General features: G+C 41.1%; 1 protein-coding gene across 3 annotated transcripts in view; it reads right to left on the bottom strand.

The window, feature by feature from the left end:
* The window catches only part of sema5ba (sema domain, seven thrombospondin repeats (type 1 and type 1-like), transmembrane domain (TM) and short cytoplasmic domain, (semaphorin) 5Ba), a 66,329-nt gene that overhangs the window by 13,672 nt on the left and 34,108 nt on the right, over positions 1-18,549 (bottom strand). For all 3 annotated transcript variants that reach the window (XM_077728131.1, XM_077728129.1, XM_077728130.1), the window contains exons 5-15: positions 17,709-17,771; positions 16,731-16,829; positions 16,196-16,409; positions 12,335-12,620; positions 7,378-7,513; positions 6,970-7,177; positions 6,611-6,818; positions 1,828-1,945; positions 1,186-1,370; positions 438-581; positions 39-186 (exon numbers count right to left, since the gene is read on the bottom strand). In XM_077728131.1, the coding sequence (XP_077584257.1) occupies positions 39-186; positions 438-581; positions 1,186-1,370; positions 1,828-1,945; positions 6,611-6,818; positions 6,970-7,177; positions 7,378-7,513; positions 12,335-12,620; positions 16,196-16,409; positions 16,731-16,829; positions 17,709-17,771 (1,809 nt within the window). The remainder of the gene's footprint in view (positions 1-38; positions 187-437; positions 582-1,185; positions 1,371-1,827; positions 1,946-6,610; positions 6,819-6,969; positions 7,178-7,377; positions 7,514-12,334; positions 12,621-16,195; positions 16,410-16,730; positions 16,830-17,708; positions 17,772-18,549) is intronic.

Genomic DNA, 18,549 nt, shown 5'->3' with positions numbered 1-18,549 from the left:
CTACTTCATAGTGCAATCAGCTACTGATGCTTACTTACCAAGGCGCATCCCGGGCAGCTGTTGCCATTCTCGCAGTTGCGCACCCGCGAGTGCACCCCTCCGCTGCATTCACTGCTGCACTTGGTCCAAGAGCCCCATGGGGACCACAGAACGGGCTGTGGGCACGTCACCCCCTCGTTGCAGAACCTGACAATGGGGTATATCACGCCCAAAGAATGACTTTTGAGAAGGCAGATGTCAAACTTGCTTTTTTTTTTTAATCAATACCCAAACTTCTTTTCTTGAAAAAAATGTGACTTATTTACTATACTCATCCAAGTATACTATACTTATTTATTATACTTATTTTAGGTTTTTTTTATGAAAATACAATCAAAAATAATACTGGTATCATTGGAAAAAGGGTGTGCAGACTTTTTCTTTTTCATTTTGCTCACCTCTCATCACGAGCGAGCCCTACACAGACGCGACCGCCGTGCCTCGGTGCCGGGTTGTTGCACGAACGTTGGCGAAGCTCAAATCCTGTACCGCAGCTGGTGCTGCACTGTCCCCATGACGACCAGGGCGTCCACCCTCCGTTTCTACCGTGACACGCAAACAAGAGGGATCTCATTAGAGGAGGAGCGGTATAAATTTTGGTCCTCAAGGGCCATAATAGCGCTGAAAAATGAACAGATGGAGCACCTTATTAAAGAATCAAGTCTATAAAAACAGTTTTGAAAATGTGAAATATTTCATATAAAACAAATCATTTTAAAGTGTGCTGATTTGGTATTATTAGTTTTCATATTTAATTCAAATTTATAAAGATGTGTGTAAATAATATAACATACATAGGCTTTTACATTTTAAATTAAATTCTTGGTTAAGAGTGAATGCATTTTAAATACTTTTAAACAAACCAGATTGAAAACTATTTTTGTCTTTTTGGTCAGTCTACTCAAAATATTTAATCAACAGTATTTTAGTACCAATATCTATATATCTACGAATAAAACCACAACAATTAAATTTTAATAGACCAATTTTACGAGAAAAAAAATTGAATTGTTTACTATTAAAAACTATTACCTGAGGCTAATGTTTAAAATAAGAATAATATCATTAAAAAGCAATCATGGAGGATTCTTGTAAATTCTGACTCCAAGTTACCAGTAACATAAAACCCTGGCGAATATTCCCCACCTGGAGCAGTTGGCCACTTCGATGGTGGCGCCCTCACACATCTTGCCCCCGCAGCGAGGAGCAGGGTTGTCACATGACCTCGAGCGGCACAGGCACATGCTGACGCCATCAATCCCGTCGTCGTTGTTGCACGCCTGCCACGCCGTCCAGCTACCGAAAGCACCGTGCGTGGTCTGGTTCTGCGTCTGAGTGCCGAAATGGGAAACATTTAAACCGAGAGTCTCAATCTCACTCTGGTTTATGAGCCACATAAATGCCAACTACATTCCACGTGGTGTAACCAGTTTAGGTTACTTTCTGTTGGTTATGTGGTATGTTCAGATTCCTTATTAACTCATTGGCTGTCCAAGTGTCAACGTCTGATCACATAGCAAAATGTGCATTAGTACACCAACACTTGATCATACAATGCAAACTTCAGATTTCGCGGTGCCCGTGTTGAGGAAAAAAAATATATATATACCATTAAGCTATGTATTTACACTATGAATGAACTGCAAAATGGCCATCAGGCAGAACAAGCCTGCGAGCCGGATCGGACCCCATAGCGGGCCACTTCCAGCCCTCTAGCCGTACCTTTGATACCCCTGATTTAACCAGAATGCTCCGTGTGGAGATCAACTCTTGAAATATGCGACTTACTGGACACGCAGTGATGTTTTGCTTCCATTGGCTCATATTGGTACTGTCCTCCAGCGTGGTGCATCGGCGCTGACGCATGTCCCAGCCGCAGTAAGGATCTCGGGCTTCCAAACACAGCCTGCAGTAGAGAATTGTTACAAACATTATTTTTAAAAGGCTAGTTTTCTGTCCAATAGAGTGGCTTTAACTGCTGCCAGGCCACCCAGTTGAAACATATTGGATATCTGTCACCGTCAATGGCACCCAATGGTGGACATTTCCCACCTATATGCAAATACCCATCAGTTTTTTTTAATGTACGTCTCTACTCATGATAGATATTCATGGCAAGTTTTATGCTGCTGGGCGAAATAAGCTCTGGGTGCTGAATTTTCACAAATTTGGAAGGCACACTTAAAAACCCTTAAATTAATTGAATGAATCGTATTAGGGCATGGATCCTCCAGACATTTTTGTGGATCTCCTAATTTTTTTAACATTCGAGGCTAGTGGAAGGCCTCCCAGTCATGACAAAATGAAGTTAGAATTGAAACCAACATTGCAGATTTAGCTAGGATAGATTTGCGTAGCAAATGTTATGCTTATGAGTGAAACTGCCTCTGGGGGTGAACTTTCAATACTTTTCAAGACTCCTTGAAATAGCAAAAAAAAAATTAAAATGAAAAATTTAACATTACTTTGAATCCATCTACAAGACTTCTTATTTATTGCCTTTCAAATTCCCTGTTGCCAGGGGAAAATGGCAGAAATATTCAATCTCCTAATAAAATATGCTCAGTAACAGTCCCTTTTTCATCACGTTTGCACAGTAAGACAGAAAAAAACTTAAAAAATGGTCATGAAGTTGCTTCCTTAGCTGGTAGACGCGCTCCATCACTCAGTGAAATATTCATAAGCCGCAATCAAGCAGCTGTAATGACTGCTAATTGAATGTTAAGCCGTTAATGAGGATCCTGAAGTAACAAATGACCGTAGCGGCTCGTTAGCTTCACTTCCTGTCGGTTTCCACAGTATTTCCTGCCTGTGCATCGTTTCATTAAATGGATACGAATGATGGGAGATGGAGTTTGCATATTCTGCCCCCGGGCATGCGAGAGCAGGTGGATGCGTGGAATGATTGCGCAACTAGGCGGCTCAAGGTCGATGGCGTGATGTCACAAAGAGCTCAAAACTACATGCAGGCTGTCGAGTTGAAGTTCCTGTCAAGGATTATCTCATTTCGTGTTCCTTCCAGACCAGTAGTCAGCCTTTCAGCCTATTGAGGCCTCACAAATTATTCTTAAATATGAAACCACCAGAAAAGGTCTGCAAATCAAGAAGAAACGATCCAATAATAAGCCCAAAACTGACAAGAAACAATCCAAAATGAGCCCAAAAACGACAAAGAAATGACCCAAAAGGAGTCTCAAATCAACAATGATCTAAAATGAGCCCAAAACCAGCAAGAAACAATCCATAATGAGCCCAAAATCGACAAAAAAACTATCAAAATGAGCCCAAAATCAACAAGAAACGATCCAAAATGAGCCTCAAATCAGCAAAAAAGTATAGTGCCCCTAACATAACGTTCATATTATTTTTCTTGCACTATACTTCTTTATTGCTGTCAAATCGGATTTAACATCCACTATCATTAACAACAGCAAAAGAGTTAATTCATATATATTTTCAGCATTATTTTTTTTAACATTTCCTCCCCAATACCCCATTCCATTCTTATTTATTTATATCCACAATGTTCCTCTTACATCTTACATTTTATCGGCGTAGGAAAGCAACTCTGGGCACCGAGCCAGATGCTGCTTCACTAACGTGAGTTCAATGTTTAAGAGGCCAACCGCCAACAAAACAACACGTCGACGCACGTAAATCACCTAATTGTTTCTTCTGCTTCTTCCTCGTAAAAGTCGTTTTCTACCATTACGGCGAAGGCGTAAAAAAAAACGCGCCTGTGTGAATATAATTGGAAAGAATGATGGGCACGGCCAATAAACAAGGAGCTAACATGGGGGAATATTATGACACGCGCCCCCGCTTTGCGCCGCCGACAGGCTTTTGCCGTGCACTTTTATCCCCCCAGCGAGGCGGCTCTTTCCCTGGGGCGCGGCCAAGCGACCGGCGGGTTCCGCGGAGGCTGCAGCCCGGTGCAGGCGTGATGCAACACTGCCGCCAGTCAATTAGAGGCACTCTAGTGACAGCAGGCTGACACACACAGTGGCACTCAGTAGAGCGCGTACCTCCACCAAGGCAGATGGAAACAGTCAGGCATTAGTCCTGGCAAAATGGAACACATTTAATCCACGATGGAAGTTTTGATGTTGAAGTTATTATTGGGTGAAAGTGGCAAATCATTAGAGGCTTTTTTGTATATTACAGGGGTGTCCAATTTTTTTCCTCTGAGGAAAAAAAAAAATCAAAGGAAGAAAGGGTCAACTTGAAATCCTTCCATTTTTGTTCTTTTCCTGAAGCACTTATGGGGGGTGCTGGAGCCTAGACCCCTGAATCTGTGAAAAAGTAACCCATTCAACCCAGAGAGAACATGCAAACTCTACACAGTCCTTCCACTTTTATATGTTAAATTGACGATAAAAATCAGGTTAAAAAAATAAATCATGTTTTTTTATTTAAGTTTTAACACACTGGCTGCCGTTGATGATGATAAACTGTCATACTCTTTTGACAGGAGGGAAACAATCCCTGCCATTCACCCTCTGTCAAAATGGATTGACTTGCTGCTAAAGGCCTTGACACTGGATAACTTAAAACAAACTTTTCAAGTGGAAATTGATTTCATGTCTAAGACTGTAAATAATATATTATTTGGGCTAACACTACCTTGATGTATCCTACCTTTCCCTGTCCTATCAGTCAACAGTGGTGAATGAAGTTGTGTTGACTTTGTAAGACTACTTATAGTCAGGTAGCATATATATTCAATCTTGTTTCTGTATTCTTAGTCCTTATTCACATTCTTTCTGCGTATTACCTTAAACCCTTTTCTTCCCAAACTACATTTTTGAGTCGGCGTTACAATCCAAACAAACACGAAGGAAATACTATGGCACTTTTTCGGCATTAAATGATTAGAATTGAATATAATACTGCAGTTCTAAATTACAAAATATACACAAGTATAGTGATTTATCTAAAGTGCATGGTATATTGTAGCAAGGCTGCAATAAATCAGCTGCTGGTTGGGTTTGAAAAACGAAATGATGGCGTGATGACATAAGCTGCAGGTGCCAAGTGGCCGGGTCAAGCTTAATAACCGTAAATAGAGGACGACACGAACACACAAGCAAGCAGACCAATCGCTAAAAGTCTCCATATTATCCGCCACTGTTATAAAGGTTTAGCAGTGTGACCAAAAAACAAGATGAATGAGCTAAATCCTAGCTAGCGAACGAATCGATACAAGGGAAAAGCGAGGCATTAAAAGCACTTTCACTTAATTGAATTTGCAGAAAAAACAACACCGGTTGGTTCGCTAAACTAACAGCTGGGCAATAAGCATTCGGGTGCTTTCAACAATAACGGCAAACGCTCGTCATGCAAACGGATAATCGATGATTATGTTTTCTTTTTTTTTTTTTTACCCGTGTTCACACTACCAGAATCTGTTGTCAGGGTACGTGTACTTTGGTACAGATTGGAAGTATTTTTGCAACTTGAGATATAAACAAACGTAGAGGTGTGAAATAGTTGATCTAATGAGATATTGTCAGTGAGAGGAACATGGGGAGACCTCCTTCGGCAAGAGACCTCACACACTGACATTTTTCCTCACTTCTGACTGGTGTCAACACGTCCGTCATCTCCCCTCAACTGGCGGACATTTTGACAGCTCTCCCAAGGGTAAAAAAAAAAAAATGCCAGTGTTGCTAATATTAGAATCAGCTCCCTCCTAGGAGGAGAAGGACAACCCAAACATAACGGGGGAATGTTTCTCCATGGTTTCTTCCAGAAAAAAAAAAAAGAATAAATGTTTAAGGCCAGCTCAAGAAATAAAGTGTACAAGGTCTGCAGCTCTTGTCACAAATGTATGTAACAAAAGGCCGCCTCGTATCTCAAATTTTTCGTATGTCGGGCCATTCATATGTCGAGGTACCAATGTTGTGAAAATGGTTGCATTCTAAATGAACTAAACTTGTGTTAACATGTTAGTAGTTGAGCCAGAAGTTGCTCATTGAATACAGATGTCTATTTTAAGATGATATTTTCCCAATTTATAGATGAAGACTTCATGTATTTTCTATAATTATTCTTATTATTCCAATCTTCATTAGAAGGATAGTGCTTAGCTGCCTCGAAAGGGCCGTCTGCTAATGTTACAAAAGGCTTTTTTTATGTGGTTAATTAATCCTGGCGTAGGACGTTTTAATCAGACACTATAGGGCGGCGGAAGTGTTGAGCGGAATGAAGTGCCAATGGAGAAGCAAAAAGATGAACGGAAGCAGCCTCGTCGGATTAACAACGTTTCTTCAAAGTGCTACTGCGGAAAACACGTTGCTTTTAACGTCTCAGTTGGGGAAATGCAGGAAAACGACAAGTGTGTCTGCATTTATAAGAGGAGGTAAAGGTTTTAAGAGGTAAAGATCAAAGACTCCATGACTGATAGAACTGATAGCCTCAAGTGCAGTATCGCAGCAAAATGGATGTGAATTATGGAATAGAATTGTAAAAAAAATGGTGACTTTAGAGAAGCAGACGTTAAATAGTGGTGTGTTGTAATGCAACTAACTAGGAGACTACGGTACAAGGCGGTAAAAGACAGTGGACTCACGTTTCAGTGCGGTATGTGGAGCATCTCTCCAGAGGGATCTTCAGCACTCGGTCGCTGAGGCCCACAAAGAGGGAGCGGTCGCTGTGCAAAATCTGCAGGCTTAGGATCGGCTGGCGGAAAGCAGCTGGGAGGAGCTCCATCTCCTCCAGGTAACAGCCTTGCAGGTTTTTATTGGACGTGGCCAGTGCTTTCAGGATGCTGCCGTATTCTGCGAGAAGAAGACGTTATCCTGACTTTGTGCATTGCTTGTACAGTGGTACCTCTACTTACAAATGCCTCAACTTGTAAATTGTTGAGGTTACCAAATGCTTTGAGGCACCATTGTACTTGTATTTTCTTTGTCTTCATCTCTAACCTACCAGTGCCGATGTACATGACATGGTAGAGCGTGTTCATCCCCTGCACAATGTCCACGGCCAAGTGGGAAAAGCGGACGTCGTCCTGCATGACCAAGGGGTCAACGGATTCTGGCTGCACCACTTCGTTCATTAGAAAGAGCCGCTGGGCGTCCTGTAGGCTGCGTTCTGTCAGACCCTCATTTGGACCGTCATCCTCGATGGTCCCACACTGGTGGAGGGAGTTAGGATTGGATACCTTATTCATACACATACTTATATATACAGACATTTACATACATATATATATATACACATATATACAAATCTACACATCAATACGTTAACATTCAGCCATTTGTTTTGTTAAAGAGTTTTTTCCCGTTCTGTACCCCCTTACGTTTGATTGGTGATGGGCATAATAAGACTGACCTGGAAGTTGCTGATGGGATTCGGGGTGGGCATCCAAGTGGAGCGAGGGTTTTCCTGGGAGCGGAAAGGCCCGTTGAAGGCACGCGTGATGGCGCTCAGGTTGAAGGCGCATACGGCCGAAGCTGCTATGGTGTTGCTAAGTACGAAACACACAAAAGGAGAGGTAGAGTAAAGAAGTGGTAAAGTAAGAAAATTGGGGGTAGTGAGGACAGAACACTCTTGGGAAAATTGGGAGATTATATAGATGAGGAAGGCCAGGTCAAGACAAGACAATAAATGGGAATTGTCGTGACTGTGGTAGAATAACACGGGAGAGAATATGTCAAAACAGGACCAGGCAGCAGAAATATTGAAGATATTCTGGCTGTTCCAAATCAGGATGAACTTTGTGACCAGATTGGAGAGGAAATAGAAGGAACTGAAATTGGAAGTTGTTATCGAAGGGACCGGGCATGAAAAGAAATTTCATTTGTGCATGTTATTGCCGGGTCAGAACAGGTTGGGGAAAAATATGACAGGACAGGGCAGGCCAGGATAAGATATGGAAAAGGCAAATACTAGATATTATGGATGGCGTGGAAAAGTTAAGAAAACACAGCAAGGACAGGGCAGGAAAAAAAGAGGAGTTATGGATGTGACCGGACAGGCCAAGCCAGAATGGGGACATATGATGGATGGGACTGCTGTACCAGGACAGGGTGGTGGTGAAAATGTTAAATTGTTATGGATAGGGTAGAAATTTAAAAAAAAAAGGTAGAATTTGGACAGGATTAGTTTGAATAGGACCTTTTAGGAAACAATTTATGGGAAAAAGGCAGATGTTAAGTTGACGATGAGCCAGGAATGGACAGCACATGAGGACAGACAAGGTTTATCAAGACAGGAACCACCACAGTAAACATGGTAAGGACAGAAAACAGTAGGAAATACAAATGTTTGCTGTTAAAAAAAATCTAAAAGCAACATTAGGAAGCAAGTGGAGTTGTTAAGTGAGGACAGTTTGACTAACTCCAGAGTAAAATGCCTCGCAGATATAGTTAACGGACAGGACAACAGCAATCAGGGAAAAATAGCAGATGTTATTCCAGAAGCAACATTGTGCGGATTCTGTTCATTCATGTCACGATGCCATGCTTTTAATGAAGTCGTACGTATGTATTACACGAGGACGCCTCGTTTGGCTGCGGGCTGCGTTTCACTATCAGTCCTGAACAGTCAATAAAAACACAATTAAAGTCTTACTTGGAGAGCAGGTGTCACATAAGCGGGAGAGAAAGGGAGACAGAGCGAGGCGGTAATGACTTCCTTCCTTATTTTTCTTTTGTTTGTTGCTGCTTTCGCCCACGTGTTAGTCTGTCGCCGAACATGAGTCAGCCTAGCTTGGCGAGACTTGTGGGAGGCCCACCAACCGACGGGTCGCCGCAAAGTGCTAGACTTTGACTCATTTTGCGAGTGTATCTCATAAGTTATATTAGTTTTGCATTGAAACTAGTATTCATATGGGTGCCGTTATAGAACTAATATTACGTCATTGATATTAGGAAGGGTTAAAAAAGAAAATCATGTTTCTTGGCCAAAAGAACTTCCAATTTTCTTCACTTTCTTTGGAAAATACCCCCTTATAACGATTTGGGAATAATTTTTTGACATTTTAGACTTTCAATAGGTCTCGTAATGAAAGACATGTTTACAAAATGCCATGTTTCAGGATCTCTCAAATGTAGGTTGGGTTATTAATTTCACTTTTTATGATGGGTTATCAAATTTTACTGCCATGTTCTCTTGCATTGACCAAGTCCCTAATTCTTCACAATCTAAAGTTGCCCATCTCTCCAGTAAACGTTCTTCATATGGTAGTGATAAAAAAAAAAAAAGTTGAAGTAATTTATCTTTGAAAGACGAGTGAAAATGGCCAGATGCTGCCGAATTGGCAGCTGCGGAGCAAACTGTCAGACTGTCTAACTTCATTTCACTGCTGAAAATGAAACAGCCACAAAGCGATGAGGCAACGTTTCGACACGGCCACGTCTAGTGTGACAGCGGACGGAAAAAAAGGCTTCTCTCAGCACTGCTTGAGAATTACGTCCATATTTTTTTTTTCACACTACACCCACCATAAGGCTCGCATTTGTGCAAGAGTCAGCAAACACCTGCGCAATAACATAAAGCAACACTAGTTAAAACGTTGCAGGTGTCAAGCTAAACTTAAGAACATATTTAATGTAGGTGTATTTGCGGTTTGAGATCGTAAATTAAAGGTGAAAAGAATAACATGATTGTGTTTGATGACTTTTTGGGTGGATTTTTGCATTCAGGGACCACTTATCAATCTTTTCAAAACTTTTTGTGAGCCTAATCATGACAGAGATTTCATGTTGCTAAGCGAGACCCGCATTTGGGTATGAATTTCCCAAAAAAATAAGTGACCAAACTGAACCTATAATGGTCAACTGACAGCACAATTGCAGACATTTTGTATATTTCATTACATTGATTTTTGAGACATATCTATCTTACCTATGTAATCTATAGATAGAACTAACAAAATTTCCTACAGCTGAGTGGAAAAAAATCCAATTGGGGGCTGTTTTTCCATTTTTAACTTTCAAGGACAAACTGGAAATGACCTAAATTATTTTAAAAAAATGGCAACCTCACAGCATAATGACAGACGTATTTTCAAACATGGCTTCTAGAGACATATTCCCAGATCTACTCATGATGGATGGACTACTAAATCTCATGTTGCAAAGTAAAACTAGCTTTCAGGGGAATCATTTTTTAAACACTCATCTTCAACATAGAAATGACTAAAATAATTACACAATAGTCACTTTATAGGACAATGACTGACTTCTAGAATCTTTCCATAAAATACTTTTTGGTACTTTTGATGCATCTAATCATGAGCGATGAACCTACCAAAATATACGTTGCTAACTGACCCTTCTATTGGGGGCTGACTTTTCCCCAAAAATGTAAGGGGACCAAAAATAAAGACCAAATTGAGGCAAATATTTCTGGTCAGCTAGTTGGCTGCCATTGAAGCCCCCCTTCAATTTAACCTTCCTTCTGTCTTTCTGAGCATCACTTGAGACTTTTTCTACCGTTCTTTTCCTTGGTCCACTTTCAAATGAGGGTTGGAGTGGCAAACACATCCGATTGAGTCACAAAAGATAAGGAGGCTCATAATTAGTAAGTAATGAGAGCTTAGTCACCATCCACTTAATTAAAAAGCGGCGGCGGCGTTGCTCTCCGGCATCTCTTCTAAGGCCGTCACATTACCGTCTACAAGCCCCCCATTCACCGCTACTAATTATTTTCGTTTTCAATCCATCAGTTTAAGGAGGAGATTAAATAGTGCGAAAGAGAAAGAAGTCATCACCGCTTTTCTATTGCATGTTTGATATATTGCAACGATGTCATCATGATGAAATCTTGCGCCTGTCGGCTTGAAAAAAAACACAAATATTTTAGGATGTGTGCAATGTTAGTGCGCCTCAAACCGTGTGGTCCACGTGATGGAAAAGGAAAGCCAGATGGAAACAGTAGGGAATGCTGTCGGCGAAGCAACATGTGGAGATGTCGAGTGTGTTATCAAGTGTGGGACGGGAACATCTGCGAGCCAGTGAGCTCAGCGGAGGCCTGACATACGGCGGTGGGACGGCTTTTGTGTTGGGAGGACAAGTTCCCATCATTGTGGAACAAACCTTTCCTGATGCTGCAGTGTAATTTAATGAGGAACTCGTGTCATGAGTCATTAGTTAGTTTAAGGAAGGCGAGTAATAACAAGCATCAGCAGTAGCAGGGAGAAGGCAATAAAAGGAAATTACTTACTGGAAACACGGCAGGTGTTCCCTATTGCAAAGGACTAACATCACAACAACACTTTTCGGGCTTTCTATTTATTACCATTGCTAGACAAACAGTGGTTCTGGGTTTGTTCATGTGCAAAAAATTAAAAAGCCATTGTCTGGTGCAATGGGCTTGGTGTTTAGAGAGCTGTTCTCTAAATGTCACGCGTTCAGGTACGCTCGTAAAAAAAAACAAGTTCCCTCGATGTCGTGCATCTGGCTGAGATCGTAAAAAAAGCCATTTTCTAGATGGGATGTGTTAAAGGCCTGTCGTACAAAAAAAAGTTAGCGGGAGTTATCGTATCTTCTCTAGTTGGGAGGCTTTAGAAACAATTGCGAGAATTACGTCGATTCGGATTTGGATGTTGTACACGCAGCACAAAAAATGATCCGATTTTGCCTTTTGCTAAAAGACTTCAATTTTCTCAAAAGCCATCAGTGCACCTTCAATTTTGGTTAATCACTGTATAAAATTCCCTTTCGCACAGCTCCATCTAGTCAAAGTATAACAACTCCTAACTACTAGCGTTCCACCCAGTGGATGTATAACACAACCCCCTCCTACTATGACAGCTCCATCTAGTGTATATATAAATGTATATGTATGCATGTATATATATATGTATATACATATACACACATATATATAAACATGTATATGTGGATATGAATGTACCTATATTTATATACATATACACATACATATATACAGATGTATATATGTATATATAACTGCATATATATAAAACAACTGCATTCTACTACCTCAGATCCATCAAGTGACTGTATAACACAAAAAAACTCTACTGCTAACACCACTACTACTAACTATACCCCCTACCACCATATTTATATATAAATATATATGAAAGAAATTTTAAGATAGGCCATTCATTTAAGGTGCGCCTTATAACGCGGAAAATACGGTACATGAGTGAATCAGCAGAGCCCTCATTATGGCTGAAAAACACCCAATCCACTAAAAGTGGGATGGCTGGGAGAAAATCAAGACGGTAAGCCTACCCAAATCACACAGCTGGGACAAATATCACCGCCAATTACAGTGAAAAGGTAGACAAAGGTCTAAATGTTGCGTTACTCACACGTTGGTGGTGAAAATGGCGTAGATGAGATCCTGCTCGGGTAGATGGAAGGTGCTCTGCAGCTGGTTGTAGTAGAACGGGATCTCGCCGGAGCGGGAACAGTTGAGCCGGGCCTTCATGAAGGTGGTCCACGTGTCCTCAAGTAGGAAGCGCCCACCGATGTCGTTCTTGCACACACGAGCCACACGCGAGTAGACCGTCTTGCCGCAGTCGTGCTCCACTGCGTTCTCCCTCAAAAAGAACAGGGTGAAGAGACCCATGTCGTACGCCGAGATGAAGTGCGGCTCTGTCAGGAGAAAAATTGCAATAGGTGAAAGAATTAAAAAGGCACACTTATTTTTAAAAGTGGAAGGTTAAAGTTGTACCTCTACTTACAAAAGTCTTAGAAATTCCAAGTTACAAAATGCAAAATTTAATTCAAACATCCTCGCCTACCATCTTGTATTTTATTTTATTATCATTGTAGAGTTGCTCTCACATTGGCTATGAGTGAGTTAGTACGAGCATGAAAAAAAAGGAATTTCAATTTGAGCAATGTAAAAGATGACTTTTTTATATAAAAGTGCTTAGGTGAGTGTGAAAAAGGTTATTCTCTAAATGCAGTGCATTTGGCTGTTGTAAAAGACATTCTAGATGTGACTAGTTTGGGATGGTGGTAAAAAAAAAATTAAAAAACTATAGAAAGTGCATTCATGCGCAGTCATTTGCATTAAGGTCATGTCATAAAAAAATGGGAAGCATTTATGCGTGGTCATTAAAAAAAGTTGTTGGGATGCAGTAATTAAGGTAATAATAAAAAATAAAAAAACATACTTCTAAAGTGAGGTCTTTGTGTATAGTCATAAAAAAACAGATTATAAAAAATTGTGATGCGTTCATGCTGGGTTATAAAAGAAATACACTACAAGAGGTGTCCTAAGGCGCAATTGTTCTATAGTCTAGACCTGTAGTCATTTACTGAGTTCAAATGGATTAGACGTCTATCTCCGCCAATGGTAGCCAATGAGTAAACGTCGCAAGGCATTTAAATGCAGCGACAAAAAAAGACGCCGGAGTACAAAATGTTCTCAAAAAGGAGCGGAAAGAGATTCTCAACGTTTCCTCTCTCCTTTGGGTCCTCCAAACGTGATGCATTCAGGTAGCGTGGTCTTGTCTGCCACTGACAAAAGTGACAAAAGAAATCAGAGGCGAGAAATATGTACTCATTTCTATTCCGCTTATCCTCAGAAGGGTCGCAAGGGCGCTAGAGCCTATCACGGCCAACTATGAGAGACAGCCTGCATTGTTTGCCAGTCTGAGGACAGATAATGTGATGTTGATAAATAATAATAATAATTAATTTCAGTGGCAAATCCACATAACGACTCGGTTCAAATCAGCTTCCATTGACCGTAATAGACGTCCAATGAAATACCTAGACCTATCAGCAACACGGTTATTTCTTTCTTTGCTATATTTATTTACATATATATTTACTTATTTATTAACTTGCTTATTACCTATCTATCATGTCTTGTATCTGCATTCTCACCCTCTTGCTACCATGACAATGACATTTCCCAAATACGGGATGAATAAAAGTTATCCAATCCAATCCAATTGGGAGGTCTGGTAGCAAAAGTCAAAGCCAAAATTAAAAGTAAGCTTGTGCTTCTAGTGCCGAATATTTTCCTTTTGAAAATGCACTCCCAAAAATGACATTCCCACGGCGTCCTCAAAAGGTGAGCCCAATTTTTCTTTGTGCTAAAATGACATTTGCAAACCTGTGAGGATGTTAATCCCCAAAGGAATTAGTTTCCTCTACTTATTTGCATACTCTGTCTCTTATTTGCCACAGGTGACATTCAAAGAAAGACAACTTACAAGTCCCTTTGTCATATGTATTCCTATTTTACTTCAACTTCTCATTTGGGCGGAAAGCTGCCTGTGTGAAGAAATAATGAGCGCAGAAAAGATCCCTTTGTGTTCGGCTTCATTTGTTATGAGCGATATCGCCACCTGGCATCTCGTGTAAACAGCGAGGAGCCACGAAGCCTCATTTTCGCAAATACGACATCATCCATAAAGCGGGATAGGCGAGAGTGGTTTGGGGGCTGGGGGGTGCCGTAAACAACCGAAAAGTGGGAGGGAACCCGTCTTTGGAAGTGATGGATGCGGATTCGGGAAAGTTTACGGACTGAGCGGGATTTGGTGCAATCAGATCAAAATCTTTACAGGTAATTTGTCTTTGAAGGATGCCTGGAAAGGACAAAATGAGCTGAAAATTGATGTTTTAGAGCAAAATGGCAGACTTCCCCCTAAAGTTTTTGGCCCATGGATTCTGGTCTACGTGATGGACATGTCAATCAAATTCAGACTTAATATTAACGGAAAATGAAATCTAACAAAGCTGAGCCAATTTCCTAAGTAAATTGGGAATGGCTTTTTGAAACTATTTTGTAGGTCTACTCACGACAGCCATGTTTACCAAATTTCATGTAGAAAAGTGAAACTGGCTTGGCGGCTCTAATTAAAAAACAACATTGTGTTATTGGTTTTGCGTTTTATAGTGAGTCATTAATTTTTACAGAGTTGTTCCGCCCACTCACGATGTTTAAAATTCAAATTTAGCATTACCCATCTGTCGAATGTACGTGCTTCCAATTTAAAAAAAAAAAAGACGACAACAACATCAAGGAGTACTTCATCTTAAAAAGGACTTTTGGAAAACTGTGAAAAAGGATTTTCAAACCACTCGGGGTGACTTTGTGTGTTTTATCAGGCGTGAATTCTTCCACTTTCTTAGGTTTCTTTTCAAAATGAACCCAATGGCGACCAAATGTCACGTTTGTACGTAAAAGTGGCTTTGGAGGCTGAATTAAAAAGAAAACTTGATGAAACGTGAATGCAATTTCCAACCATTGATATCGTTAGTTCTTTGAGCCTTTCTGAAATGTGACGTGAAAGAGTTGGTCAGCACCTGGCTGACGAACAACCTGGCCAGGAAACCGATTGATTGGATCCAGCGCCTGCCTTGATCCCCTCCCCAACCCCCCTCAGTCTTTCTGAACCTGTGCGGCGGCTTAACGCTGGAAATGAGATTTTCATTCTCACCTTCCAATGCAGCAGAAAGGCAATTCTGCAACAATGACAACCTTAACGCATGCACGCTTGCGAGTGTGCAGTCAAATGGGTGCATAAGATTAGATATGTGTGTGTGGTCAGATGTGTGCTTGTGTGTAGTAAAGTCACGGAGTGTGTGGTCCAATGAGTACGTATGTGTGGACAAACATAACATTCCTTCATTCAACTGATTGGACATCTAAGGCCATCCATGGCAAACAGTCTGTTAATTAATTTTCTGACACTTTGTTGATTTTGGCTGACTAAACAGGAATTGTCTCAGGAATGTGACTAAAAATTGACAGAAAATGACACCTAATTGTCCTAAAATGAAGATAATGCGACTAAAAATTGACAGCGACTTGTAAATGCTCCCTAAAGTGGGAAGATTGAACGTTAAATTGCTGTAGTTTCATTGACGACGCTGGATTGGACGTCTTGCGCTGTCAAATGCAGCCAATGAGGTGACAAACACTTTTTATAGTGTAAAATGTTGATAACAACTTGTTGGGACCTTTTTCAAATATTCTTCGAGCAGTCACGTTCAAACAACAATGTGATTAATGACACTGTTCACTGATCGTCAGTCTATGTTCGCTTCTAGGCTGTCCCTCGCTGCCCTTCCAGAAACTTCCCAGCACATCTCTTGTTTCACGCTTCCCCGCTTTCTTCTCCCCATCCCTTCCCTCATTTCATCTCCAGCTTAGGCGGGCAGCAGAAACGAAACAAACAAACAAAGAAACAAAGAAGCAAGCATACCGTTGAGCCACTTGGAGTTGTACTGCGCGGTGCGTAGAGGCGGCATCCCGCCCAGGCTGCGGTAGATGACAGGGTCGCGTCCAGAGAAGTCGATGACGGTGGCGGCGTAGAGTTCGCCGCGCTCCGTCAACACTGCCGTGGAGTTGTGGCGGGGGTCGTAAGGGCAGCGGGCCACGCCGTTCACGCGCTCCAACACTTTGCTCATGTTTCCTACCTGCAAATGTTTCCAGCATCACTAAAAGACCAGGCAAGAAAATATTTGTGTGGTGTTTTTTTCCCCCCGTTAGTTAGTGCGATTGTACTACTGTGTTACGTTGCTAAAAAATAAAAATGTTGTTTTTCTTCAGGTAAAAATGCTTGAACATTTCGAATACGGAAAGAAATCATGTGGGAATATGATTTTTTTTTAGCAAAAGAGCCAATTTTTCGAATACAACTGATATGGTAACGCACATTCACTCTTATCTAAATTTGAATCGCACACAATGGAGCAACACATTTCTGAATTGATTCTAACTAAATGATTTGCGGGTACCTCTCTGGTTGTGCAGAGAGGCTGGAAGGCATTGGTCCCACAGGTCACCACTTGGGTCTTGTTCACCAGCAGCACTCGGATGTAGTTCTGACATTCAATCTGCATGAAAAAGTACACACAACATTACAAAATAAAAACACACAGTATCCCCCTGTTGTGTGTATGTGTAAACCGACCGGGGTGTTTAGCTCAACCTTTGCGGCATAAAAAAAAAGATAAGACGTGATGCCAAGGCGGCAAGTTTCAAAGAGAATTGATTGGAAGCCAACATGTGTTAGTATGTGTGCGCGTGTGTGAATGCGCTTGCAATTATTACAAATTGAAATGAAATCACACAAGCGGGTGCTTGTGTTGATCATCAGAGAAAGTTGACTCCTGTAATTCCAAACATTTTGTGCGGCAGCTTTGAAGTCAAAATGATGCTTTCATGCCAGGGTTGTTTCATGTTAAGAATTCTTGTCAGCATCGGTCGGGGTTATAAAAAAAAAAATGGATTAAAATTCATATATGGCTCAGGATTTTGGAAACTTGAGAGCCATACACCAGATTTAAAAGTCAAAATACATGTAAATGGGTGCCTTTTATTTTATTTTTTGTAATTTCACCACTTTTAAAGTGGAAAAAACGGAATACTTTTGACAAGATTCTTATGCATTTACTAATCAATGAGAGTATGCATTCCAGAGGAGTCTAATGCAAAAAAAAAGAAGATTAAAGCAGCTCTATACATAGTATATATGCCCTGTCACCAGTGGTTTCCATATTTTAGGTAACAGGGTAGCAAAGAGCCAGATGCACCCATCAAAAGAGCCACATGTGGCTCCTGAGCCATAGGTTCCCTATCCCTGGTTTAGAGTTGTGTGAATTAGGGGTTGAACACTGGATTAGTTGTGAAAACAAGGGTTAAGATTTCAATCCTGGCTCTGGTTTTATTTAGCAGGAAGAAAGACAAGTGCTGAAGGGAAGTGTGAACCCTACCTCTGTCTTGCCTTTGCTCTGACAGGACCTCCTGGTCTCGTCGTCAGGTGCCCATTCGGTCGCCTAGGAAACCAGAGCAAAAAGAGAGCTCGTGACCGTCAGAGGAGGAAGACTGATTAGCATTAGCGTGTCAATCTCATCCATCTCCCTATGACCCATCGCTGCTCAATAGACATCGAACCCATTTCAACCAGTGTGCTTGGCATTGAGTGATCATGTTTCACTGCCATGGGCAGAATTATAGGTGTCCAATCCAACTTGACTGCGATTGCAGCCAGGACTCCCACTCAAAATGGATTGGACGCCAATCGCCACCCATGGCAGCCAATGAGAATACACTTCAAGATTTGTGCAACGAATATATGATATGTGCTTAACTTGAAACCACAGCTTGTCTTTCCCTTTCACACAGCCTCCAGCTTGAAAAATTAGCAGGTGGACTCTAATGTTTTTGTATTTCTATTTTTCACGACAAACGGTGGCATGGGAAAATTAGTGTGAAAACTCGTCCTTAGCTTTAATTAAAAATCAAGCAGATGTGTCGGCCCCAAAGTCTCAGCAGGATGGAGCGTTTCACTGGGGTGGTTGCAATAGTGTGGTTGTGGGTTGGGCTGTGCTCAAGTGGAAAAAAAACAACCTTCTTTTGACTTTTCTTTCTTCCAATTTCTTTTTCAACAGCACTTCGACACACTTTTAATTGGATCTTAAGAGACTTGTCAGGTGACGGCGTCAGCACTGTCATCTTGTGGTCGCTCTTTTCCTCTTTCTCTAAACGGGATATGTAATCCCACCACATCAAGCATTGGTTAATTAGCTGGCATCATCATAATGACTTCTGCTC

The sequence above is a fragment of the Stigmatopora nigra genome, chromosome 11 (genome assembly GCF_051989575.1).
Source record: "Stigmatopora nigra isolate UIUO_SnigA chromosome 11, RoL_Snig_1.1, whole genome shotgun sequence".
NCBI classification, from domain to species: domain Eukaryota; kingdom Metazoa; phylum Chordata; class Actinopteri; order Syngnathiformes; family Syngnathidae; genus Stigmatopora; species Stigmatopora nigra.
Note: the sequence above shows the minus strand (reverse complement) of the source record. Positions and strands in the feature narration are given on the sequence as shown.